At 52.9% G+C, this 26,011-nt stretch overlaps 1 protein-coding gene across 4 annotated transcripts in view; it reads left to right on the plus strand.

The window, feature by feature from the left end:
• Nucleotides 1-3,191: 3,191 nt before the first annotated feature.
• BCL11B (BCL11 transcription factor B) overlaps nucleotides 3,192-26,011 on the plus strand; it is a 97,971-nt gene continuing 75,151 nt past the window's right edge. The window contains exons 1-3 of one of the 4 annotated variants that reach the window (XM_086708843.1): nucleotides 3,194-3,868; nucleotides 4,034-4,338; nucleotides 17,982-18,350. In XM_086708843.1, the coding sequence (XP_086564969.1) occupies nucleotides 4,281-4,338; nucleotides 17,982-18,350 (427 nt within the window). In that variant the 5' untranslated portion in view covers nucleotides 3,194-3,868; nucleotides 4,034-4,280. Of the gene's footprint in view, nucleotides 4,339-17,981; nucleotides 18,351-26,011 lie in introns of all 4 variants that reach the window. The other 3 variants (XM_086708845.1, XM_086708846.1, XM_086708844.1) reach the window with 3 other exon arrangements.

The following is a 26,011-nucleotide window of genomic DNA, read 5'->3' on the forward strand; positions in this document are numbered from 1 at the left end:
TCCTTCCTTCCTTCCTTCCTTCCTTCCTTCCTTCCTTCCCTTTCCCTTCCTTCCCTGCAGAAAATATGGCATTTCTTTCCATCTAATTCCAGTCTGCACGAAGCCCCCAGTCTGGACCAGGCACACAGTAGGCCTACAGCACGTGCTGGAGAAATGAGTTTGAGGTATGGTAATATTACTTCAGGATCACATTTGTACCTGTACTTTTTCTTTTTATATGTTACTGTGTTAAGCACCTGTGCGCACAAGTGAGTGCACACACACGCACACACACACACTTTTTGGGGACAGGACAGACTTTTATGTATAGAAATGTTTGGTAGATAAAGGGGTGGGGTGGGGTGTGTGTGCGTGCGCGCGTGCAGTGACCTTCTCAGAAGGGTACTGGACACCCCGCCTGTCTAGGGTCCTGAGTAAGGAGTAGGGCCCAAGCTCCGCCACCCCCTCTGGCACCGTCTGTGGTCTGGGCATCAAGAGAGGGGACATATTAGTGGGGGGCTAGCTGCCAAAGCCAGGCGGGGTCGAGGGAGAGGTTAAGGTCGGGGGAGAGGCGGCTATTGATCTTGCGTGGAACGAGAGACAGAGAGCGCAGCAAGACTAAAGGGGGAGCTGTGAGACCAGACATTAACAGCTTTCAGCGCTAATGATGCCCGTGCCAGACGGGCAGAGGGAAAAAAAGGAGACTGGAGCGGCAGCTGGGATTGCTCTCTGCCTGCACCCGCCGCCTCTCGGGCGAGGAGGAGGGAGGTGGCGGAGGAGGACGACGAGGAAGGGGAGGAGGAGGGCGAGAAGGAGGGGGGGGGGGGAGGAGAGGGCGAGGGGGCCAGCCCAGGGCTGGGCAGGGGCAGGGCGGCCTCTCCCCGGCCGCCGCGAGGTGGAGCGCGCCGGCGGGTGGCGGCGTGTCCGGCCCTGCGCCGGCCCGCCCGCGCGTCCCTCTTCCCGCCGTCGGGGCAGCGCGGGGCCAATGAGGAAGTGTTCTCCGGGTCCGTCGCGGCCCGCGCCGCCCCCTGCCCGCTACTTCCTGCCAGGGGTGGGGCAGGGGTGCCCGGGTCCGCAGACCCCGCCGCCGGAGCTCCTGCCGGAGCTCCTGAGGGTCCTGTGCAGTACGCGGAGGGGGTCCCCTTTCTTGCAGAGGGCTGTCGCAGCCCCCCCCCCCCCAGGCCACAGACCGTGTCCCCAGTCCTGGTAATTAACCCCAAGAGGGCCAGGGTCGCAGGTTGGAATTTTGGGCGCCGGGCCACCGGCGGTGCCGAGCAACAGGCTAGCCTCGGCGATTTGAGTCAGACCTGCCCCAGACGCTGTGTGACCTTGGACAAAGCGCTAACCCTTTCTGGACTTCACCGCGCCGGTTCTCAGACTGAGAGCTAACTCCCAAATTTAGGAGTGTGGGCCGGTTGGGATGACAGTTTATGCTTTTCTTAAGTTTATTAAAGGTGCGTGTGAGCATTTTTTATTTAGGCCACTTTCCTGGAAAGATTTTCACGTTGGGGCTGGATGGGAGGAGGGAGAGGTAGGTACTTCTGGACTTTGGGCCACGTGGAGGTGGGGTGGAGGGCAGCTGTGTGTAGTCGAGGTGGGGGGAATGCCGATTCCTACCCACCCCCTCCCTGCCCAGTGCTCACCTCCTCGGACGCAGACCCTTCAGCCCAGTCCTTAAAATTGCATGCTAGGGCACATTTTATTGTTATTAAATTAGGGGTGGGGGTTTGGACTGGGAGTTCACTGCGCTCTAAGTTGTTGGTGTCTTCGCCCCACCCAAGACCTTGGGGGCGAGCTAAAACTCCATGTGTCCCCCAAGGAAAAGGCCCCGAGGGAGGCGGCGCGCCGGGAGGCGTCACCGCCCAGCCAGTCGCTGGAGTGCAGCCGCCGGAGCCCGGCCTGGGGGCGGGGTGGGGTGGGTGCAGCTGGGCTCGCCCGCGAAGCCCAGCCCTGAGCCAGGCCCCGACCCGCCCTGGCCGCCTCCCGGCCCAGACCAGAGGAACCCTGAGATGGGAGAGGGGTCCAGCGCGTGGCGCTCCCAGCCATGGAGGCAGATCATCACATAAGATGAAGTTGGCCGCGGCCTGAGGAGGGATGGGGTGCGGGGTGAGGGAGATGTCCACGCGGCCGAGGCCTGGCCTTGTCCCCAGGCCACGGACAGGCCCCCACAACTCCTCTTGTCCTCGCCGGCTGGAGATCAAACGGCTGACAAGGCAGCTGTGTCCTTCCCAGTCTGACGGGAGATTTCAAGTCCTGCCCTGGGCGGAGGCGCACTGGGGGTGGGGGTGGGGATGGGGGTGGATGCTTACTTGCAGGTGTCAGTAGTTGTCAGGGGGGTGAGAGGGGACTGGGGGACCGGAGGGGGTCACCCACCCGAGTATCTTCAGCGATCCGGCCACGCCCACTTCTGGGCCAACCCGTGCATGTCCCTCTCCCACGCGGAGCACCCTATCCCCTGACCCCTACGCTTCCCACAGACCCAGGCCTCAGGGAGTGGGACCCGTGTTTGACCTCAATGAGTTTATGGGGGAAAGGCACAGATTCGGGTGAATGAATATTCCCTCCGGAATGGGACTCACACAAGGTCTCACGTTCCCTTTTCCCCCAGTTGTGCTCTTAATTCTTTCTTTCTCTTACTGTCTTTTATTTTGTCGGCGTGGCTCTCCCAGAGTGTGTAATATAAGGATTTCTATAGGAGACATTTTTTGGAAGTTTAACCCCGACCCCCCCAATAAAACAAAAGTAAAAACAGCTAAGCTCTTCTCCAAGGGGGTGAAATAAACTGACCATGTCCCCTTGTCGACCCCAGTCCACTCAACACAGCCCTTCCTCCCTTCAGTTCAAAAGAGCTTTTGGCGGGGTAGGTGGGGACTAGCGTTGATTCAACTAACTTCCACGCACTCCTTACTCCTCCTTCCTTCTCAGGGGGTCCTGCTCCCCGGAGGGGAGGAGGGATGAACAGGATTTTCTTTTATTTAAAAATACCCTCCTACCCCTCCCCTTTTGCGCTGCGGGTGCACAGGGAGAAGAGGAGCGCCCCAAAACGCTGTTTGCACGTGTGGCCGGCCTGGACGAGTGTGCGCACGGGCGAGTGTGTGTGTGTGTGTGTGTGTGTGCGCGCGCGCGCGCGCGTGTGTGTCTCTGTGTGTGCTTTCTTGTTCTCTTACAGGGTACAATGTTAAAAAGCCACCGCTAGTCGCCCCCAGTGCTCCGACTCTCTGGGTCTTTTTGTCTCTAGTGCAGATTAAACGTCACGTCCGCACTTGAACTTGAATTTTATCCCATTGTACAGAGGCAGCCCCAGCCATAGAGAGACCGAGAGCTCCCAGAGAACCCGGACTCCGCCATCTTCACGTTGCAATCTATAGCTCCCAGTCCGCGCCCGCACCGACCCAGGCGCACTGGGCGAGCCGCCCCTCAGCCCCGCTCCCCCCGGGCCCGCGGCGCCAGGGGAGCGCTGGGGAGCGCTCGCGGGGACCCGGCAGCTTCTCCGGCCGGCGCCAGCCTGCCAGGTGAACTGGGAAGGAGCCGCTCCTGGAGTCCCCCCAGAGCCTCGGAAGGGTCAGTCTCCGAGAAAAAAACAGGCAGCCCGCAGAAAGCCCAGAAACAACCGAACCCGGGCAGTTTTACATTGCTTTGGGTTTTTTGAGGGGGCGGGGTGAGGGGGTACGAGACAAGTCCCCAAGTTTTCTTTGCTTTTTTTCCCTTCTTTTATTTTTTATTTGTTTGCATTTTTCTCCCCCCCCCCCACCCCACCCCCCCCACCTCCTGGTAGAAGTGCGCTTTCCACCTACCAGACCCTGAAAGAAAGTGTCAGGAGCCGGTGCAAAATCCGGTTAAGTTCAAGAAGACATTTGGAAGTCCAGGAGGCCAAGCAGTTTGAAGAAGTGTAAGCGATTTTTTTTTTCCTTGAAAAGAATATATTTTTAAAGAAACCAGCCAGTCCGCGGCAAGCAACAGCAGATTTTTTTTTTTTTTTGCCTCTTTCTCCTATTTTAGATCGAGAGATTTTTCTTTTCTTTTTTTCCTTCTCTTTTTCTTTTTGCAAACAAAGCAAAAAACAGCATAGAAGAAAGAGCAAAATAAAGAAGAAGAGGAGGAGGAAGAGAGGGCAAGAGAGGAAGGGGGAAAAAAAAACACAAAACACCAACCCGGGCAGAGGAGGAGGCGCGGCGGCGGCGGCGGCGGCGGCGGCGGCAGCGGCGGCAGCGGCAGCGGCAGCGGCGGCGGCTCGGACCCCCTCCCCCGGCTCCCCCCATCAGTGCAGCTCTCCGGGCGATGCCAGAATAGATGCCGGGGCAATGTCCCGCCGCAAACAGGGCAACCCGCAGCACTTGTCCCAGAGGGAGCTCATCACCCGTAAGTGTCCGCTGCGTGCGCGCCAGGGGCCGGAGGATGGGGCTCCGGGTGCCCGGGGCTGGGTACACCGAGCCGGGCGCTGCCGGGCCGAGCGCCGGGGCCGCCCGCGGGCTCACAGAGGCAGCTGCGTCGGCCCAGAGCATGGTGGGGGGCGGGGGGGGGGCATAGGAAAGTTTCTTTGCAGCCCCAAGAGTCGGAGCGCTGCGCAGGCAGACGCGCCTCGGGCTCCAGGGCCTGCGGAGCGGGCTCCGGGCCGGGGAGGGGGCGCGCAGGCTGGAGGAGGTGTGTGTGCACGCGGAGCCCGGCTGGACGCTCGCCCCTCCGAGCGGCGTGTGTGGCGGCGGCGGCGCTGGTGGCGGGGTTTGGAGAGAAGGGGGAGGGGGCTGGGGGAGCGGAGGGGGAGGGGGGAGCCGGGAAGTGGGGAAAAGTTGGCGAGCGCGTGGGTCCGCTCTTACGGCGCGGGCGGAGGAGAGCGGGGTGCGCTCTGGCCTAGGGGAGATGCGGGGCTACGGGCCGCCGGCGGCTCCGAGTCCCCGGTCGCTGCACTCGGCCGGGCAGGGCGCCGGCCACGCCGGTCCTAGCATTCCGCTGCCGCCTTTCTCTCCCCTCCTCTTGCTATTTGCAAAAGAATCCAGCTGCGCGGCTGTTTGCTGGGCTCTTGCCTCCCCCCCCCACACCCCATTTCCCCACCTCCGTCTGTCTCCTGGGATGATCTTGTCTTCTATCCCCCACTCCAAAAAAAGGTGGGGGGATTGGGGGCTGGTGAAAAAAAACCCGCCACGGGGAAAAAGGATTGACAGCCAGGATTGGTAAGACAAGGATGTGCTTGTAAAATAGGAAAGAAAAAAAAAAAAAAAAAAGAAAGAAAGAAAAAAAAGAAGAAAAAAGAAAAGGAGAGAGACCTATCAATCTCTTACCCATCTTTCTATCTCAGTATGTTTCATCTCGCTTCTCTAAATAAACAAGGCAGGTCGCCGTGGAAATCCGCCGGCTGAAATCGTGTGGATTTCCAGCAAGGGGCCGGGCAGGCAAAGTCAGGCAGCGGGGCAGAGACGCAGCAGTTTCCAGCGCCCCAGTTGGGTTTATTTAGAAAGGGGAAAAAGCGAGCGCGAGCCGGCCAGGTACGGTGTTTGCAGGGGAGCTCGCCCCGAGTGCCCGCACAGTTGCAGGGGGAAGGACGGCTCGCAGCGATCCCGGCCCGGCGCAGCCCGCGGGGCCGCTGATCCGCGGCGCGCGAACATCTCCCCGCGGTCCTTTCTCTCGCGGTGCCTACCTAGATCGCCGTTGCTTTCTTTCTTTCTTTTTTTTTTTTTTAATTGCAATAGAAATAAAACATCCTCAGGGTGCCATCGCGACCATGGACAGGTTGTGTTCCTGGAATCGTCCGAGCACCTCGTCGGGCTGGGGCCGGGCAGCCCGCGCGGAGGTGGAGAGGGCTGCGCGCCCAGCCGCAGCCGAGGACTGGCTGCGGGGCGGCCGAGAGCCGAATATTTATGTTATATTTTAAAAAATTTAAATAAATAAATAAATATATAAAGGGGCTCTCCCCTCCCCTGAACACCCAGCATAGGAGCCATCTGCTCGGAGCATTTGCTGCTGCCGTCTCTCCTTTGTTACAGCAGATACATTAGTAAGAATTTGTGGATTTATTATTGTTTTTTCGGGGAGGGGAATAGATTTTAAAGCGGGGTTCGCCTTGGGAGAGGGATGCGTTTTTGGTGGGAGGGAACAGAACTTCCCTTTTATTTTGCACCATTGAAGACTCACTGGTTGCATTTAAAACAAAATGTTTTACAACCAGACTTGAGCATGGTTTGATTAAGGTCCCTTTTTGGCCGGTTGACATTCTGTCCTTTTACCAAGCCAGTAGCCATCAGCTTATGCCTCTGCGCCCCCCCCACCCCCTTTAGATGGTGGACTGGTGGTTACAATGTCTATATTGGCAGAGGTTAATTTCTCTAGGAGGCAATTTGCCCCTCCATACCCTCTGTGTAATTGTGAGGGGTTTTGAGGAGGGGGAAGTTGAGGGGGGGTGTTCGGGCAGTGGGGAGCAATCTTAGGGCTGCATCGCCAGGCTGGAAGCAGCGAAAGGAGTCGGGAGTGTTTGCAGTTGTGTTTAAGGGGGGGAAGAAGCAGGTAGGTTTGTTTTGCCTTTGCTCTCTCCTCCTCTGGCATTCCTGGGACAACAGGAGAAAGCCCTGGTCAGGAAGACTGGTGGCAGCTGGGCATGGGGGACAAGGCGTGCCTGGTGCAACATCCTTCCATCCTTCATTTGTTCCCCCTCTGTCTCTCAGCCTTGCTCGGAGTGGTGCTGGGGACAGACAGCCGCTGGCTGCCACTGGAGCAGGGCGGGAGGGAGAAGAGAGAGGCAAAGGAAAAGAGGGGCGAGAAAGAAATCTTGCCTGCCTTTCAGGGGCACATGGAGCTCAGGGCATGTGCAGGGGGTCAAGCAGAGAGAGTGGTCCAACCAGTTTTCAGACAAGGCTATTTATGATAAAAAAGCAGCTGGCTTTTCTGTTTGTCCTGTGTCACCCCGGGAGGTGGGAGGGCAGAAAGGGGAATGGCAAGAATTAGATGCAGTTTAGGCTGCGTGGCCTGTGGAAGTGTCTCTACACAGTGATGCAGGAGTCGTGGGTTTAGGGTGCTGGAGAGCCCTGGCCAGCAAAATGAGTGCTGTCACAGGCCCTGACCCGGGGTTCGCATTTTAGATTTTAAATGTGAAAGGGACTGCCCCAAATGTGGTGTGTCTTCAGTGGGGTGGCAGCCCGTGGTTCTTTAGAGACGATGCAACTTAGCATAACTGCTGGTCTGGGAAACGGGAAGAGCACAGAAATAGCAGATAATCTTGGGGGGGGGGGGTAGAAGAGCTCTGTAGTGAGCTGGTTAGATATACAGTCAGGGACGGAGAGAAGTATAAACCAGTGTGGGGGACAGCTGGGGATGGAAACCTGGGCTTCTGGTTTGTTTCAAAATATTTGACCCAGATGGGTATGGCTTTTAGAACCGGAGGACAGACACAGCTATTAATAAAAACAAACACAAAACAACACAGTGACAACAGTGAGGAGGGAAGAAGAAGGGGGCAGTGGCTGACCAGGCAGAGGGAAGGGTTGTGAGCCCACTGTGCCAGACAGGGAGAGTAGGGGGAATGAAATGCACTCCAGTCCATGAAGGAGCTCCAAGGCTTTTCAGAGAAAATAAGATGTCCATGGCAAATTATACAACCCTAGCGAAGGTGATTTTTCAACAACCTACCAACAGGTTTCCTTGGAAGATCAGTGATTTTCTGTATGAATTCACGATTTTGCAAAACAACTAGAGACCCAAGGTTTGACACGGGAAGTTAGGCTAACTGTGTTAATTTCACGGTTGCCTTTTAAATTGGGTTTTGCTGTGGCTGTGTGTTTTGGAGGTGGCTGGCTTCACAATGACCTTAACTCTCTGGGGTATAGTGTATCTCCAGTTATCCACAGTCTTTCAAGATTGGGCCTCCGATAAATTTCACAAGCCACGGGCCCCTCTTTTTTTGGGGGGGGGTGGTGGGTAGGGGGAGTGAAGTTTGTCTCCCACTCTGCACAGAAGGGAACCCCATATCATTAGAAGTGTGATATAAGTCAGCTGCTCTGATTCCACGGGAGAATAAAAATGTGTTCATCAGAGGTGTTATGCCAGGCTGATTTTATTCATTTGTAATTCACACCTGAGAGAAAACAGCCGTGAGCGTATTTTAACAACCCTTAATATTTTTAAAGGGTATTCTTTCCCTCCCTGAATATTATGTACATATGCATATTTCTTCCTTTAAGGGTGGGAGCTTGCTATCTGCCCGTACTTTGGCCTTGGCGATTTTTGTCTGGCCTTCAAAATATTTCGTAACCGAAAACGAATCATTTCTCAAGTGCTGGAGCGAATGCGGTGGCTTTGGTGAAGCCTTAGGAACATGGAGGGAGGCTGGGGTCAGACGGCTGGGGTGGGACACTTTGCTGACCACAGTGCGGGACCAAAGGGGGCTTCGTGACCGAAGAGAAGGCCAGCTTTAGGTGCATCTGACGGTAATTGGCGTTAGGTCTCAGGTCAGATGGAAACACGCAGAGCGGTTCGTTTACAGATGCCAGCTGCTGACTGTGGAGCGCACCAGTTTCTAGCGCCTTACCACAAGCGAGCTCTCGACGCTTTGAGCTTAGAGCATGTCTTCGACCAGCCTTTCCTTTTCTCCTTTTTCATCTCCCTTCCTGATTGCTTTGCATTCTCTGTTGCTTGTTGTGATAAAATACTTTTCCAAAACAAACTTTCAGTTGAATTGGCTTCTGGTTGATGGCAAGCCTGAAACGCCGCGCCGTGCCTGGTGCCACTTGGCAGCTAGGGGGAGCTCGGTGCCCGTGTCATGCCTTGGCGCCTCGCTACAATGGGCCAGGAGCGAGCTTCCGTGGGTTTCCACCCGCTGCCGCAGCACTTTGCATTGCTGCTGCAAAATGTCTTAAGTGTGAAGTTGTAATATTGATTTTCCTGCAGAGATTCGAGCGGGACAAAAATGAGAATATAAGTTTGAGAAATCATTTTCAAGCTATTGGCATTGATTTACAAGCCCTCACTAGGCAGATGGGGGCCTTTTTCTTTTTTCTTTTCCCGATTTTTTTTTTTTTTTAAACAGTTAGAATGGTTAGTTCGAACGGGTGTGTTTCCCCCTATTAGTCTGTGGTCTTGACTTTCTGCAAATTCCATTAGGCTCTTAAGGCATCCGTGATCAGATTGAGGGCGGGACTCTGGGAAGAGTATACATCATTTTGTCCATTTCTGTGTTGTATGTCGGAGACCCGGGGAACGGTCAAGAATCACTGCTTTTGGGAGTCATGCTCCTAAAACAGCTTGATGAATGGAAATCCTTTTAGCTCAGGTTGTATAACACTTGGATTCTCAATTCCATTTATTAGCTAATGTTCCCACTGTACTAAGGGAAATAGCACCATTCCCCAAAGATATCAAATGCCAACTCAAATAACGTGTAAAACTTTGTTTGGAAGGAGTATAGGCTTGCTAGACCCAGCGTTGCTAATACCTTTCACCCCCAACAGTGCCCTTAATGGATGGCTCTTAATGAGACTCTTTCTCTCCTAAATGTGTAATTTAGTGCTGGGGCATATATGTGCTTTTGATCACGGGGTTTCTGGATCTATCATGTCTTCTCCAAGTTCAAGAAATCTGCAGACAGCACAGTTAACCCCGAGTCTTGTGCTTGAGTTCAGTATATGGGCAGAAGAGGTTGCCCTGAGACTGGAAAGAGTGCTTTATTCTAACCTGAAAGAGAAATAAATTAGGTCAGACAAAAGCCTAGTGCTGTCATCAGCTGAGAAAGAGGCTTCACTCTCCAGTGCGGAGGGCCAGCAATTTATCTGATGATTTCTCTACTTCATTCAATGTTTGAATTGAGCCAGTCGCAAGCATATCGCGGCTCATTTGACAACTCAAGATGAAGTGGCACAGTCACCTCACAGCCTTGGGCTGGGCAGTGGCCTTCGGCCTGCAGAATATCGTTAAAAAAATTCAGTTTAGAAATAGCCAATCCTTCACCTTGGAACTTGGGAGAGTTTCGCGAGCTGTAACTGAACACGGACTGCAGATATGACGGTGCTTGACAAAAACAATGTATGTGGGGAGGGTAGAGATGGGGTTCTTGACCTTTGGGGACGGCCTCCTGCATCCCGTGTGGCTAGAGAAAGGCCCCTCTGGCTGTCCCGTTAGGGCCTACCTTTAGCGGAAGCTCTCTGAGGACTTGGGACTCCAGGTTTAATGCTGGGGTCACATCTGGGAGGATAAGGAAAAATAAACGCTCCTTGGGGACTGCACCCAGCACCACACGGTCAAGTTGCTGATGCCAGCTGAGCATCCTTCTCTGAAGGTGGTGGTAGCTGTAGGCACACTGACGTATTTTTTCATGGGGAGAGGGCACAGAGAGATACTGGGAATGAATGAATGTCACCCAGCTGCTCTGAGTATGGCTTTGTCGCTTCGCAGTGCTCTCCATTTACTCACACGATCGTGTCTGGGGTCCTGCGTGCCCTGTGGGCCCCCCCACCCCATTCCCTCTTCCCACAAATCTCTCTTCCTTTCCAGGGAGGCAGTGAGATCTGCTCGTGTTCTGGTCCCCATTTCTCTACCCCTCCCCAAGAAAAGCTGTTTGTTGATTGCCTCTTTTGAGCAGTACTTTCCCCAAGGCGTGTATAAAAAGTGCCAACAGCAGGCTATTTGGAGACCCGCGAAAGCACAGGGACACGCTTCTTTCGTCTACTGCACGAGCCAGTGGGGGGGGGGGGCGCGGGGGTGGGGAACAGCATCGGTTTTACTGGCAAAAGTGACACCAGATCGAGGTTTGATTAATGGTGCTGCGTTCATCGGGACTTTGCGTCCGGCATTTTGACACACGCAAGTCTTTTGTGTAGTTGCTGAAATTCAAGAAATTCTTTTTCTTTCTTTCTTTCTTTCTTTCTTTCTTTCTTTCTTTCTTTCTTTCTTTCTTTCTTTCTTTCTCTCTCTCTCTCTCTCTCTCTCTCTCTTTCTTTCTTTCTTTCTTTTTTTCTTTTTTTTTCCTCCAAGAGAGCTGATAATCTGCTTGGGTGTTGAATTAGCCAGCCCGAGTTATTTTACTAGAGTGAAATCCCAGACCACACAAAATTAAGTAACTTCAAAGTAAAAAAAAAAAAAAAAATCCTCTGTTGTACACAACTTTTTTTTATGACCTCCTTCCACTGAACTGCAGAAATACAAATACATTTGTGAATGTGCTGGTGAGTTCTCTGCTAAAACAACGCGCATAAATGACTCGAGAAAGTTGAATGCCAGTGTTGCTGTGATTAGCGTGTGCTTCAGAAATGGATGTGCTGCTAAGAAAAAAAAAATTTTTTTTTTCATGGGGTCATGTTTAAATTTCTACCTTGGAAAGGAGATGTTGAAAATGGCTTCTGTCCTTCCTCTGTCGCTCTCAGCCTCAGAGAATGTCCTCCGGCTAAAGGCTTACAGGCTGGTGTCCTGTAAGGGTCCTTCTTTTCTTCTGCTTAGCACCTTTGAAAAAGCATAGCATTAAATAAAACAAATCTCTTCATTTGGCCTCAAAGCGTGCTTTTATATCCTGTCATTATGAGCCCTGTTGTGGCTCTGCAGATTTAAGGCATTTGCAGCTTTGTGGACTCTGCTGAACGTGCTTGGAAGGGTTTCTATGGTGGTAAATCTTTTTTCTTTCTTTTTTTTTTTTTTTTTTTTTTTTTTTTTTACTTTTAAAGCAACTATTTTATTTATCAAAACATAGGTCACTCCATTCTCTGGTTTTGTGGAGTTGGCTTTTTATTAGTAACCTTTTAGTCATGGACAGGATCTGTGAGCGCACCTGAACGCTGTTTTCTTTATTCATTTCGCCCTTTTTTTTTCTTTGGCTGCCTTTGAATGTGTGAGACCAGGCCCCCTGAGCTCAGTTTTTGGAGTTCTGGAGAGGTGGATGCGGTGGGGGGGGGGGAAGGGAAGGTCGGGTGATGGTCTTCAGTACAAGTTGGGATGTTTTTCAAGGAGCTGTTGTTGAAACCAGGCTGGGTTGTGTAGGACAGTGTGTGCATGTGGGGGGGTCCTCTTCCCACCCTCAGACCTCCCCATCCAGCCTCTGTCACAGGGCTGGGTGACTGAGATTCTTCCTGTACCCCCAACAGGAATCCCCGCCTTCCTGGAATGCAGGCCAGACTCAGGCCTTCCCCTGCAGGCCCCGTCAGCCAGACATGACCCAGGTCATGTCCACGGGTTGCCCAACAAGGAGGTGTCTTCAGTCTTCTCCCTGTCTTCCTACCCGGCTGCCAGAAATTGCGACAGTTTCACTGGAGGCTCCAGCAGGGGTTGGTGTGGAGCAGAAGGGGCCTGGTGGGGTGGTGGCCCCCACGTGTGCCCGTCCTGACAGCGGATTTGAGGGCGGTAGACAGGAGGCCTTTGGAGCATCTGGGAGAGGCACAGGGTCTCGGCCAGCAGCTCTGAGACCTGGACCGGCTGTACTGCTCAGTCCTCCCGAGAGGGCAGGGGGTCAGGTGAAGGAGCTCACCTGTGCCAGGCGGCCTGCTTATACCTGCCAGGCTGTGTCCTCCCAGGGCCAGAGGCCGCCCTCGGCCTTGCTGGCTGCAGGAATTCGGTGGGCAGACGGGGCTGGGGCCCGGACGGTGGCTCCCACCCTCAGACGTGTTCTAACCCCTCCTGGCCCCGTGAGGCCATTCCTCCTAACGCATGCCTGGCTGGGCTGACGTTCTGCTCTTATCTCCGCTGCCTCTGCCGGGCACTTCATTATTCCCAATGTTCGGAGAACTTCATAAAACCTCTTGTCGTGCCTTTAAGCGCCATCTAGTCATAGATTATTTTCTCCACCAAGAATTGATTCCTTCTCTCTCCCATCCACCCGTCTCCTTCCTCCCCTCCCCACGGTTGTTATTTTCTCTTGGATCCAATAAATTAAAAATTGATGGCAGCTCAGAAAGTGTTGTGCTCCGTCGAGTGCGCGTGTTGGTGGCTGTGTCGGTGCCGCCTGGAGTCTCGGCCCCTCCCGGAACGTTCTCGGGGAGGAGAATGAAAAGATCCCTTCACAGATTATTGGTGAGCATGGCTTCCGTCTTCGTAGGAAGCAGGTGTAAAGTCTCCAGTCGGACGCAGAGCTCTGGCGGACAGATGCTGAACATTTCTCGTAAACACGCGTACACATCGTGATGGCGGCTGTGACATTGGTGGCACACGATTTTAAGAGCCTGGCACCCCTCCCCCCACATCCTTCTCCTACCCATTCCCCCATCACCGAAACAATAATTCTTCATAGGTTTCTTTTGGACTGGGGCTTAGCGGTTAGGGATTTGGATTTGAATCGGTGCAGGGTAAGGGCGACATGGGCCTGTGTGCTGTATGTGAAGCAATGCACACACACTCTGGGGACAGCAGGCGGTCGGCCCCTTGGCTGGAATCCCCCAAAGGGCAGGTGCATGGGCAGTTGTTACAGATGGACCAGGGCGGGTGGGGCCCTTGGAGCCCTGCGTGTGGGGGAAATCACTGGCCAGGTAAGGCCCTGCTAAGCCTTTGCAGCTGCTGGGGGGTCCTGTTGGCTGCTTGGCCGGGTCGGTGTTAACGATGTCTTTCCATTTCTGTCTTCTGCCCCAAATTCCTTCCCAGCGGAGCTAAGGCATGGGGGAGTTTGTCTTAGGCTCAAGCGCTTCCCCATCTACTTGACAACAAATAACCATTATTATTTGCGAACCCTGATTTCATTGCTTCTAAATGCGTTTATCAGCTGGGAGGAGGCCTACCCTTGTAAATAAAATGTGGTTTTGTTGTAAAAGAAAATTAACTCTGTGTGTGTGTGTGTGTGTGTGTGTGTGTGTGTGTGTGTGTTTGAGAGGCAGGATATGTATTTGTCTGGGAGCTTTAGCATTTCGTAGTTCAGAACTCACCCCAATGTGACAGCTGACCCTGCGTCCACTCGTTTTTCCTCTTAATAAGTCAAACATTTTAGCAATCCCTGTACTTTATTCGGCTCATAATAGTGAGAGCAGCAAGCAGTATTTTCCAGAGCCGCCTGACAGTTGGGGAGCTTTTCACGAAAGCAGAAATCCTCCCAGAGGAAGGACCTCATCTCTGCCTTCTTTCTTTAAGGCCTGAGTTTGCCGGACAAGGCAGCCTGAGGGGCTGGTTTGTTGGGTGGGTCTGGGAATTCGAAAAGCTGTTTTTGTTGTGTGTCTTTTCTCTTTTCTGGTGGTTTGTTGCCTCTGGGTGACCATTTGGGCCACTCCGGCTCTTCCAGCAGAGGCATGGGGTCAATGAGCTGTGTGGGGCCCTGAGGCCCCAGGTGCCCGCAGGACAGGGAAAGGAGGGTTCCCGGAGGGCCAGACGTGTCTCCCTTTGCCCTTCCTTGAGTGTGGCCAAGTGGCTTTTTCTCCTTTTATTTCTTCCAGCGTCGATACGGTTCTAAGAAGGGACGCACACGCGCGCGTGCACACGCACCCCACACACCCGGCTTGGTATCCGCCTGTCGGCGGAAATGAAACCACAGCCCGTCTTTGGGGGTGTCTCCGAGGGCTGTGAGCACAAGCCTCCAGGCTCAGCCAGCTGTCTCGGTCCACCCCCTGCGACCCAAAACTTGACAGTTGAGGGGTTCATGCTGACTCTGTTCCCTGAACTTTGGGGGTGATGTTGCCACCTTCCTGGGAAGTATCTCACCCGGCAGGGCCCCACACCCCAGGGCTGGAGAGAGGAAACCCCATTCTTGGAGCTGTCATCTTTGAGTTTGACTTTCAACACTGACAGTGGGAGGCAAGATTTGTTTGTTTCTTTTGCCCCTGGCCCTCCCTAGGAGGCTGCTAGCTGGGCCCTGGGCCCTGGGTCTGGGAAGTCCGGGTTCAGAGCTGTTCTGTGGGACACCCTGCAGGGCTGGCTGCCCAGGAGGCTTGGCTGCAGGGGGGGGTTGGGGGGAGGGGCGGTGCCCAGAGTCAGGACTGCAGCACAGTGAAGGGTTTTGGATACTTTCAAACTCAGTGCAGGGTATTCACAGGGCCTGCTGCATGAGGAAAGTGAAAAGGCGGAGAGAGCCAAATAAAGGGCCAAATAAAGGAAAGAAAACCAGATGTTGCCAAAAAAAAAAAAAAAAAAAAAGAGAGAGAGAGAGAGAGAGAGGTTGAGAGAGAGAGAGAAAGGAAAAAAGTGTTGGTACCCAGTCCTTAGCAAAGGATAGTAGGCAGAGTCAGGAGAGCTTGGGGACAGGCAGGCTTCCTTGACCTTTGCTAATTTTGAAAGAAGTCTGTGTTTCTTTTGAATTAAAGGGACGAATTGAAATTACGTAGCTTAAACCCTGGGAGCAGAGAGGAGGTGTTGGAGCTTTCTAGAGCTCCTCCCAGGGGAGCGGACAGACAGGGCTGAAAAAGTTAATGAAAAGCAAAACAAAACACAACAAGGAAAAGAAAGATTAAACTATTGAGCAGCAGGAAACACCTCCCGGTCCTCAGCGAGGATGGTCACGCTGGAAGGGTGGCCGCCTCGGTGACGGTGACGCAGCAACGTGCCAGGCCTACTTGCAAGTGGCAGTTCAGACAGGACTGGGTCCAGCCACCCTTCCCACCACGGAGCTTGGAGCTTGCCCCGTCTGTCGGAATGCTCTGTTTCATTTTGTACTTTTTTTTTTTTTTTTGCTTTTCATCTCATTTCCTTTGTGCTTCTCTCCTTTTTTTTTTTTTTTAACAAAACAATATTTTGACATCCTCCTCCCATTTATTAGAGCTCCCTCTCTAGAAATGGCGCACAATACATCCTTATATTTCTAAAGAACTGTTTTCACAGCCCTCTCCTTTGGCTCTGAAATTATGTGTATGTAATTGGTAATTAAAGGTGCGAGCTTTTCAATATAAACAGTATTGCTCAATGTTAGATCATTAAAGGGAAAAGAAGCACCGAATAATTACCTTTTTTACATTCTGACAAACCGTTCGCAGGAATCTGGGTCCCCCCTACAACCACCGTTCGGGTGTGAGGGTTGTGATTACATTTGAGCCATACCAAAGCATCTTTTCGTAAAATAAATTGGTAAATTAATTATGTATCCAACTCCTTTTTAAGTAAATTCTGGATTTCTTTCTTTTTTCTTTTCTTTTCTTTTCTTTCTTTTTTTTTTTAGAGTGTAATGAATGGTTCCCAGGGCTGGCTTGGTGAAAACTGTTTCTCTTACCTTTTAGGTTCTTTGTGTTAGAGGTATGCCGGCAACAGATTTAGGATTTCCTCATCTTCGTGGTATTTTTGTGCTGCCATGGGTCTCATGCATGTCTCCGTGTAATTCACGGAGGAATCTGTCTGTTTTTCTGTAACCACAGGCAGGATCTCGAATCGTAACTTCCCTTCCCAGCAACACCTGCGTATCAACCTGTCCACGCGGGTTCGACCATGTTCTGTGGATTATACAGCCCGTTCTAGATTCAGCATCACCCATGGACTCTCACAGGCCCTGAAGAAGCTGTGTTTAGAAAATACAGAACAGTGATTTATATGGAGGATAGAAGATGCCACAGAATTTTTTCCTTAAATTATCTGTTCTTTGGCTCTGGCCCGTCAGTCACTTCACTGCCACGGAATGTGTTTTCCTCCCTTCCATTCCTTCTCTCTGTTCCTCTGTGGTTTTCATCATCCCTCACTAAATACCATACAACTGAAAATTTACCTGCCTCCTCGGGTCGCAGACCTCTGGCTGTCCCTTGGCTTTTCTGAGGACACCGGCACTTGCTCTGTCTTTACGACCAAGTCGTTGGCTCCTGAAAAATTACAACCCAAGTTTGCTCAGACCCCGAGGGAGTGTGCAACCTCGTTGCCCACTTCCCTTATTTATGACACTTTCGGCTGCCGAGCCCTCCAGTTTTCCCCCTGGGGGTTGCTGCTTTTTGAGACATTTATTGGCTTCAAAATATTTGGGTCCTATGTCTCCTACCAAAAAAAAAAAAAAAAAAAGGAAATATATCTGCTGCTAAAGAAACGTGAAAATGTACAGCCCATTGAAAGTGTGGCTTGTCATCTGCCAAGAAATGCGTTTGGAGCCTGAACAGTTTTTTTGTTTTTTGTTTTTTTTCCTTTTCTTTTTCTGGGAGTGAAAAAATAAAACCAACCAACAAAAAGGACAGTGGGGGAGTTGATGAGTGTTGGGAAATCTACAAAGTGGTGGAGGGCTGACCAGGAGCAGGGTGTTTGGCAGGAAAGCCGGCTCCCCCTTTCAGCCAGCCGACTCTCTCGGCGTCCTTTCCCCGGCATTGTGTTTTTCTTCAGCATTTCTTTTTGAACCAACACTCACTTGTTGCTTTCTGAGCATGCGGGCTTCTTTCTCTCCTAATGACTGGCTGCCTGACGCCCGTCTGGGGTTCTGCTTTCTTGTCTGGGGTGCAGCCAGGTCTGAGGTAGAGGAATACAAGCAAGGCTCCCATGAATGGGGAGGACATGAATGAACGGTGGAAGGGAAGGGGGGAGGGGCGGCCGAGCCAGCCCAGGCAGGGGGAACCGGCTGGAAGCTCTCAGCCTGGGCTGCCCACTGGAATCACCTGAGGAGTCTTAAAAAAAAACAAAAAGACAATCTGACGTTTGGATCTCCCTGTAACTGGTCTGGGCTGCCGTCTGAGCACTGTGTGTACGTGTGTGTGGCGGGGGGGGGGGGGGGGGGGGGGGGGGGGTGGTGTTCGGAGCTCCCTGGGTGATTCTCAGAGGATGTAAAGTGGGAGAGACTCGTCTCTAGCTTGAAGCACTGGGCACTGGGCTCGCGACACTGAGCCTCTTGTGAAAGCGGGATGGGTGTTCTGTGCACGCGCACGTGTATGTGTTTACATGCTATGTCGTAGGGGGGGTGCAGGGAGGGGGGGAAATCGACAGCAAATAAACTACAAAGCAGTCAGTTCAGCAGTAAGTGAAGCAACAAACGGGAGCTGCGGAGTTGCTCCTGGGGCCTCAGTTTGCCCATCTGTGGCTTCCAGGGGTCATGCGCGGACTTGGTGACCTCTAGTACCCTGCAGCGGAGGGGCCCCCTCTTGGTGGGGAAGGGTTGGGATGGCCGAGGGGTGCCTGTGATTGCCTAAGCCCATCTCTGTCTTCTCTACCCCCCTCTCCTCTCTCTCTTCCAGCAGAGGCTGACCATGTGGAGGCCGCCATCCTCGAGGAAGACGAGGGTCTGGAAATAGAGGAGCCCAGCAGCCTGGGGCTGATGGTGGGTGGCCCCGACCCTGACCTGCTCACCTGTGGACAGTGTCAGATGAACTTCCCCCTGGGGGACATCCTGGTTTTTATAGAGCACAAGAAGAAACAGTGTGGCGGCAGCCTGGGTGCTTGCTATGACAAAGGCCTGGACAAGGGCAGCCCGCCGCCCTCTTCGCGCTCCGAGCTCAGGAAAGTGTCCGAGCCGGTGGAGATCGGGATCCAGGTCACCCCCGACGAAGATGACCACCTGGTCTCGCCCACGAAAGGCATCTGCCCCAAGCAGGAGAACATTGCAGGTATGGAGCGTTGCACCGGCCAGGGCACCGCTGCAGCCACCTCCCGGGTCCCACGCCTGCCTCCCCCCTCGCTGTGCCGGGGGTCGGTACTGGGAGGATCTGGGGCCTACGGGGATAGGACCACCAGCCAGGGCTGGCCCTTTCTGAGGGGCCACCATCTGGGTGACCCTCAGGACGAGACAGGCCTGGGCCTTAGAGAGGCACAGCTGGCCGCTGGTGGCTTTGCTTTTGGCAGTGAGACTGTGTTGTGGGGCCTAGTCCATAGGTGGCTGGGAGTACGGAATGGAAATTCGGAAGGCTAACTGGCCCTCGGTTTGCTGGTGTTCTTGGCTCAGTCTCTGGCTGTGCAGCCAGATAGTCTTGGGTTGGCGTCTGTGTTCACGACTTGGACAAATCAGTTTTTCCATCTATGAAATGGAGCTAATGAGACCTATCTCCGTAGGGTTGTTGTGAGGTGGAATGAGGTGTGGCCTGAGGGGAGGGCCTGGCAGGCACTTTGGAACAGGAGCCCTCGTTTCCTCCTCTTCCTCTCTCTGGCCTCAGATTCCCATCTGTAAAAAGAGGTGATCTCAGAGGCCCCTTCTGATGTTGCCTGATCCTTCCAGGAGGTCTAAGGAAGGGCCTGTGGGGACTTGTTGGAGCACCGCGCCCCTCCCCTTTGGCATGCCCACTCAGCTGACCACCTGGACAGCCGACTCTTACCACCTGGACGAGCAGGTGTCAGGTTGCGTCCTCCAGCTGGGTCTGCTCGCCACAGTGAATTGGCACCCGTTGGGCCATGGCTGTGGCACACCAGAGCCTCGTCCGGGGAGCCCATGCTCCGTGCAAGCTTCTGGTTCGTACTTCTGAGCCTGGGAGGCCCAGCAGAGAAAGAGGGCCTTGGTTGCCCGTGTTCCCTAGAACCTACAGAAAGATGGCATCAGGGTGCCTGCAGATGAGGGTTCAAATCCTGCCGGTTGACATTGGACGAGCTGCTTCATGAGTCTAGGACTCAGTTTCCTCATCTGTTAACAGTGGGTGAAAATACCGGTGGGCCTGGGGTGAGGACTGAATGAGCAAGGGGCTCCATAAATGATTCGCTAGCGGAACTTTCCCATCGGGGTCCCCTCTGGTGCCTCAGTGTGCGAGTAGGTGCCGGCTGAGTTTTCGGCATGGCAGCTAGCGGAGGTGCTGGAGGGACCGAGGCTCTGGGTGCTCCTCCTCGGAGGGTGGGCCTGCTGGAGCAGAGGGCCCCATCACCCAGGAGGCAGTCAGGGTGATGCAGCAAGCAAGCCACCTGGCAGCTTGGAGAGGTTGGGCCTCAATGTGCCCATCTGTAAAATGGGATGAATGAGCTCTCTCTTGGGAAGAGACTGTGGTTGTGTGCAGACTCCCACTGGCACATGCCGGGTGCTGGGGAGACCCCGTCAAATCCTACTGGCCTGTGGGCTTTGCCTTCTGGTGGGGTCCTGGAGTGACCCCTCTCACCTTGTCAAGTTGCCAAGGGCTCTGAGGAGAATGTCCAGACACGCTCAGGGCCATGGTCACGTAAACCCCGGTTTCTCAGAATGCCCTGTGGAGCTTAGCGATGCTGCCTTCGTTAGGGTTGGAACCTCCGGTCGAGAAAGGTGCTGGGTCCCTTAGGTTGGTGTTGTTGGTGTTCCCGTGGCTTTCTTTTCTTTGACACTGGGGGCGTAGTTTTCTCCAGTAGAATAAACACCTGGCATCAGTGTCCACAGACCTTTCTGGCACGGGGGGGCTTCTGCCCATGAGACTCTGGTCCCTACTACTGTTTCAATGGATGGAAAGGCATTTTGCTTTCACCAAAAACCATCTGAATCCTTGTTTTACGTTGAAGGTATTTCCCAGTGAGAGCCTGCCGATCACTGTGGGCAGGTTTGTTTAAGAAAGCCACTGAATGCGATTTCATAAAAGGCAAAAGTTAATCTGCAAGGCAGCTTTGTCCTCATCCCCCCACCCCTCCCCACACCCCTTTTCTCGGGTTCTAATACTGCAGCAGCCCACAGTATTTTTATTTTATGTGTGACGAAAGATTTTCTTGGCCTTTTCTGTTCAGCAACAGGACGAATGGATTTCTTCATTCTCGAAGAAATATGTAAAATAATCCCTTAGAAGTCTAAAGAGATATGTTTGTTCAAAGCATTTAAAATGTTATTTTAATCAAAGGCACAAAACAGTCTCCATGCTGTGTCAGCTGAAGACAACCACGATGTCTAAAGACATCATGCTTTCTTTCCAGTCTCCCTTTTCCCTTTTTCCCCTCCCCACTTGGGCACCAACTTTTCTTTTTCTCCTTCCTCTTCTTCTTCCCCTCTTCCTCCTCCTCCTCCTCCTTCTCCTTCTTCTTCTTCTTCTTCTTCTTCTTCTTCTTCTTCTTCTTCTTCTTCTTCTTCTTCATTTAATAAAAAGGAAAAGATTAAAGAATAAAACTTCAGTGGCTCCAATGTGTAAAGGAATTTAATATGGTGGGAGCATTAATTATTTTAGCTTAATTGAATTCTGAGGACTTGCATTACTTGCATTTCTGTAGACAAGCCCTGTTTATTATTTCTCTGTGTAGATTAACAGTAAAGGAAACACAGATAACTTTCAGTTATTTATTGTAAAATAAATGTGTCAATTCATGTGTAAAGCAAGCTGCTCAAAGATAATTGAGTCTTTATATTTTAAGAGGGGGACTAGGAATCACAGGCGCTTCTCCGCCCGGGCTTCCGGAAATCCGCACAGCTGCTGCCCAGGCCCGTGGCACCGCTGGCCTCGCCTGGGCCTCCCCTGTTCCTGCTTCCCGTCTGTGCTGGGGAGGGATGCGCTCGAGCAGCCCGTCTGTGCCCTGCTGTGCTTCCCAAGGCCGGTTGCCGGTGAGCCGGTGGCTGTTAACCTCTTGGGTGTTGGTCTCTGGCTTGGCTGTCGCGAGTGAGGTGCTCATGGTGACCCCGAGTGCCTTTTCTTTCCTGGAACCAACAGTCTGTGTGTTGTCCAGACGGGTTCTAGCCCTCCATGCTTCCAGAGGCGGGGATCCCGAGATGGAGGGGCGGGGCTGGCCTGTAAATATGTGGGCTCCCTTCCACCCTCACGGCCCGCCCCCCCCAGGGTGAGATGGGGGTTGAAATTCGGTCAGTCATTGCACCCCGGTAGGACTCTGGATCAGCCCTTTCCTTGGGACACTGCAGTTTGGAGATGGGCATAAAAGGAGCAGTTAATTATTTCTTTTCTTTTTTTTAATGACAGAGAAGTAGGAGAGTGGCAGGAGGAACTTTCTGGACTTTGTATCCTGGAGGGCGTTCATTCTTCGTTCATTCATTCATTCATTCATTCGTTCGTTTGTTCATTTACTAAACAAGCAGCTGTTGCTCTTCCCCTGCCCGGAGCCTCCCCACCTGGCCAAGGGGTGACAGAACCCCCAGGGGGTGGGAGCATGGCCTTCTGGGCTGCTTCTCTGTCCCCCTTGGGGGACATGGCGGAGTATGAGTAGGTAGCAATCTCACTCTTGATGTGTGCAGTTACGGCCCTGGGCCCTGCACCTTGGCCGTGTGCTGCGGCCAGGGGAGGTCCATGGTGCCTGTGTCTGAGGCCCATCTGGGGACAGACGGGCGGGGGCGGGGGGGGGGGGCGCTTGGGCAGAGGTGGGGGCTTCGGCCTGGAGACCCGACTCAGGGCAGGCGTCTGCCTCTGTAGGAGTTCTTCACATTTCCTAAGTCCCCTTCCCACTACATTCTCCCACCTGTGCTGAGGGTTCTGATGGAGCTGGGAGGTGAGGGTAGCAGATCCTGGGGTGGGGGGAGGGGGAGAGGAGGTGGGTTCCGTGGTTTGCAAAGAGCGGGAGTCTCTGAACCGTTATCTGGGACGGGTAACTTGAGGACGGGTGGGGAGAAGGGGGCTTGGGGTGCTTGGGGCTCTCAGCCTGCACCAGGGAGGCCACGTGCTGCCTGCCAGCCTTGGCCGGGTGACCTGACCTTCCAAGCTGCAGTTTCCTCACCCAACAGTAACTGTGGGGCGCTGATGATGTGTGCCTGGCACCCGGCCCACATGCTGCGGCCTTCTGCCCTCCTCCTCCTCCCCCCCCCCTCCTCGTCCTCCCCCCCCTCCTCCTCCTCCTCCCCCTCCTCCTTCTCCCTTGCTGGTGCTGTTACCCCAGCTCCATCGTTCCGTGCTGTTAGTGGTGCTAAAGTAGGCCTTCCAGGAATTGGGGAGAAACTTCCATTGGGCTCGGAGAATTCCGCCGTGGGAAACCGAGTCCGCACAGCTGTTGTGTGTCCCCCTCCCCCAGCCATCTTTGGTCACGTTACTGTCATGTGGGGACCGCGCGGATAGTGGGTCACCCTGGGGAGGACCGTGGGCAGCATGGGCTTTGGTGGCGGTCGGGAGGGGTGCGATTCCAGACCCCACCCAGGCAGGCCGCCTCACTTTTCTGGGCCTCGGGTTCCTCCCCTGTACCTACTTTTCAGTCCCATGCCAGGGACGGACGGAGGCCTATAGGGCACCCACCTAATGCAGGGTCCCCCTGCAGCCAGATGCCTGACAGGCAGAAGCTTCTAAAAAGCTTTCTGAAAAAGCGTAGACCCTGCTTGAAAGCACGAGGTGTTTGCTCCCCAGTGAGAATCTTGAAAACTCACCTGGGGTATCTCTCTCAGCCATTTACACCGATTCCTCCTTAGAAATCCCCATTTTATAGCCACTGGAGGGAAGGCTCTTGATCACAGGTAATTCGTTTTTACGTGTTATCACCCCTTCCATAACCAAATGGAGCTGTAACCGGAGGAATGAGCCATCAGCTGTCAGTCATAGGTTTGCCTTTTGCCTTTTTTCCCCGTCCTTTCCCCAAACCCCAAATGTCAGATTTCTGGAGAAATGCAGGAGGCAGGCAGCAGGTGACAGGAGGTGGCAGATCCCCTGGGCTGGAAGGAGCAGGCAGTTGCCTGCTGCGATGGCCCCACTCGCTCTGCACATCTTCATCTAGAACCTAAGAAGGGACAGGGATGCGCCTGGAGGCAGGAGAGGGGGGGTGGGAGGGGGTCCTCGTAGCAGGGGGGACACAGGCAGGGGGCTTGGTTTGGGGTCCCAGTGACCCATCACTAGTCAAAATGTGTTGCAGAAAAGGGCTTCTGATCAGCCAGAGGATTTACATGCCGCTCTGCAAATGTGCACTTCAGACTTAAAAAAAAAAAAAAAAAAAAAAAAAAAAAAAAAGAGAGAGAGAGATAAATGTGAAAAGGAGAATATTAGCTTGGCCAGTGGAAGAAACTAAATAACTTGCTTGTGCTGGAAAATGGAGATAAACCCCACTTGCAGGGTGTCTTTAAAAACTTGCGCTTGATATATTTAGAGTTGTTATTTTGCCTCCAAATTAAGATTAGTTAAATCCGTGTGTGTTGTAGCATGGATTATATTTTTGTATTATTAAATTGTGACAGCTAATTATTAGTTCTGTCTGCACCAAGGAATAGTGGAGGGTGCTGCCTGAGAGACATGGCCCTGGGGCTAGGCATAGTAGGGCTGATCCCAGAACTTGGGCAGGGCTGGTGGCCGATGGGGAAGAAAGAGGGGGCCTACCTGGTAACCCACATCGTGCTAGGTGCTTTTCTTGGCTTATGTCGTCTTGAAATAGATACCAGCCTTAAAACAGATACCTCTAACCCCGCTTTGAAATAGGTATTTCTAACCCCACTTTGAGCTAATGCTTGGAGGGGCTAAGGGGCTTGCCCAAGGTCACACGGCAAAGTGGAGTCAGACTCGACTCTGCCTGGCTACCTCAGGTAGCCCAGGGAATGGAGGTTTCTAGGGAAGCGTAGTCCAACGCTGCCTGGCTGGCGAGACCTGTGGGGGCAGGCGCTACCTCTAGACCCTGTCCAAGGTCTTCGAAGAGCATCCCAGGGTATGACACTTGCGGATATGGCCCAGGGCCTTCAGGCCCCAGAGGTCTTGACCCACGGTCTGTGGTAACATCATACTGTTGTCTGTACTTCGTGGTGAAGGTTTTGGAGAGGTGGGCAGTGGGGAAGAAGGCAAGAAGATATGAATGCAGATGGGTGGATCTGGGCTGGGATTTGGGGTTTGCCAGTGACTTGTTGAATGACCTTCAACCAGTTTTTCACCTCTCCAAGTCCCCATTTCCTGTAGCATGGAGATATCTTTCAGGCTTGTTGCAAGGTTTGATTTAGACCACGTATGCACGCACTAGGTCCTTGTGGAGTTGTTAGCTGTTATTAATAATGGAGAACCACTGGAGGGATCCGTGTGGGGATTGTGGCCTCTTGGCCTGAGCTGGAAGGGTCTCCTTGCTGACCCTCCCATTCTTACCTGGAACTGGTTACTGGCAGGGCTGAGCCCAGACCCCAGTTATCTGGAGTCAGGTGCCCTCTCGCCACACCAAGCCGTTGTGACTGGAGGCAAGCCCTTTTCCCTTGCAGAGACCCAGTTTCCTTACTTGTAAACGGGGGGCCAGAGACTGAAGGTAAATGGTACCAACGGCTGCAGAGTGTCAGCAGCTGTAAACATGACCGTCGCACTGAATTGTAGTTGAAAATTGTATCGAATTAAAAAGAAGACAAGGGACGCCTGGGTGGCTCAGTCGGTCGAGCGTCCGACTTCGGCTCAGGTCATGATCTCGCGGTTTGTGGGTTCGAGCCCCGCGTTGGGCTCTGTGCTGACAGCTCAGAGCCTGGAGCCTGCTTCGGATTCTGTCTCCCTCTCTCTCTGCGCCTCCCCCGCTCCTGCTCTGTCTCTCTCTCTCTCTCTCTCTGTCTCTCTCTCTTGCAAAAGTAAATAAACATTAACAATAAATAAATAAATAAATAAGTAAGTAAGTAAGTAAATAAATAAATAAATAAAGACAGACAAAAAATCCTAATTAGCTACAGGGTCATTTTGGTTTTTTTCCTCAGGTTTCCTTTAGGTTTGGGGCCCTTATTATCTGTGATTTCCAAGCTTGCAGAGCCATTCAGGAAGAGGAGAGGAAGTTAAGGAAGGGAGCGAGGGAAGGCGCTGGCTCTCAGGTGGGGAACCCTCAGCCTCAGTTATTATTATTATTATTATTGGGTTTTTCATTTGACAGTAAATAGTTAGCAGTTGGCGTAAGTTTTTTATTAGGCCCTTGACAGCTAGCCTTTTTTTTTTTTTTTTTGCCAATTTTCATTCCTGACTGATGCATAACCATTAGCTGTAGAAACTGTTAGGAGGGGGCTCTGTCAGTAAACTATAACTAGGGCAGTCCCGCTGTCACCCCTGTGCCCTCGGGTTCGTCTTTTCCCTGAAGAAACAAAAAGACTGCATTTTCATATTTGGGTTTTGAATTTAACGCGTACTTACAAGAACTTACGGTGGACCACTCACTGTTTGAAGGGCTTGGCAACTATTGACTGATTTAAACCTCCTCACACCTCCAGGAGCTAGGGTGCTGGTATGAAGCCCACAATACCAAAGAGGAAACTGAAGCACAGAGACGTTGAGTAATTTGCCCAGGGTCACACAGCTGGTGAGAAGGGGCCGAGGGTGTGAACTCAGGCAGTCATGCTCTTCCTGTGGCGCCGCTGTGCTTCCCGTGGTCGTCGTTCGTCTTCTGTTCCCATCCACTGTCTCTGTCCCATGAGAGGTGATAAATCAGTTACTACTTTCGTTTTGTAGATGAGGAGACCGAGTCCTAGAGGGGTTAAGAAGCTTTTGCA

This window comes from Puma concolor, chromosome B3 (assembly GCF_028749965.1).
Source record: "Puma concolor isolate L17-30 chromosome B3, mPumCon1.1.hap2, whole genome shotgun sequence".
NCBI lineage: Eukaryota > Metazoa > Chordata > Mammalia > Carnivora > Felidae > Puma > Puma concolor.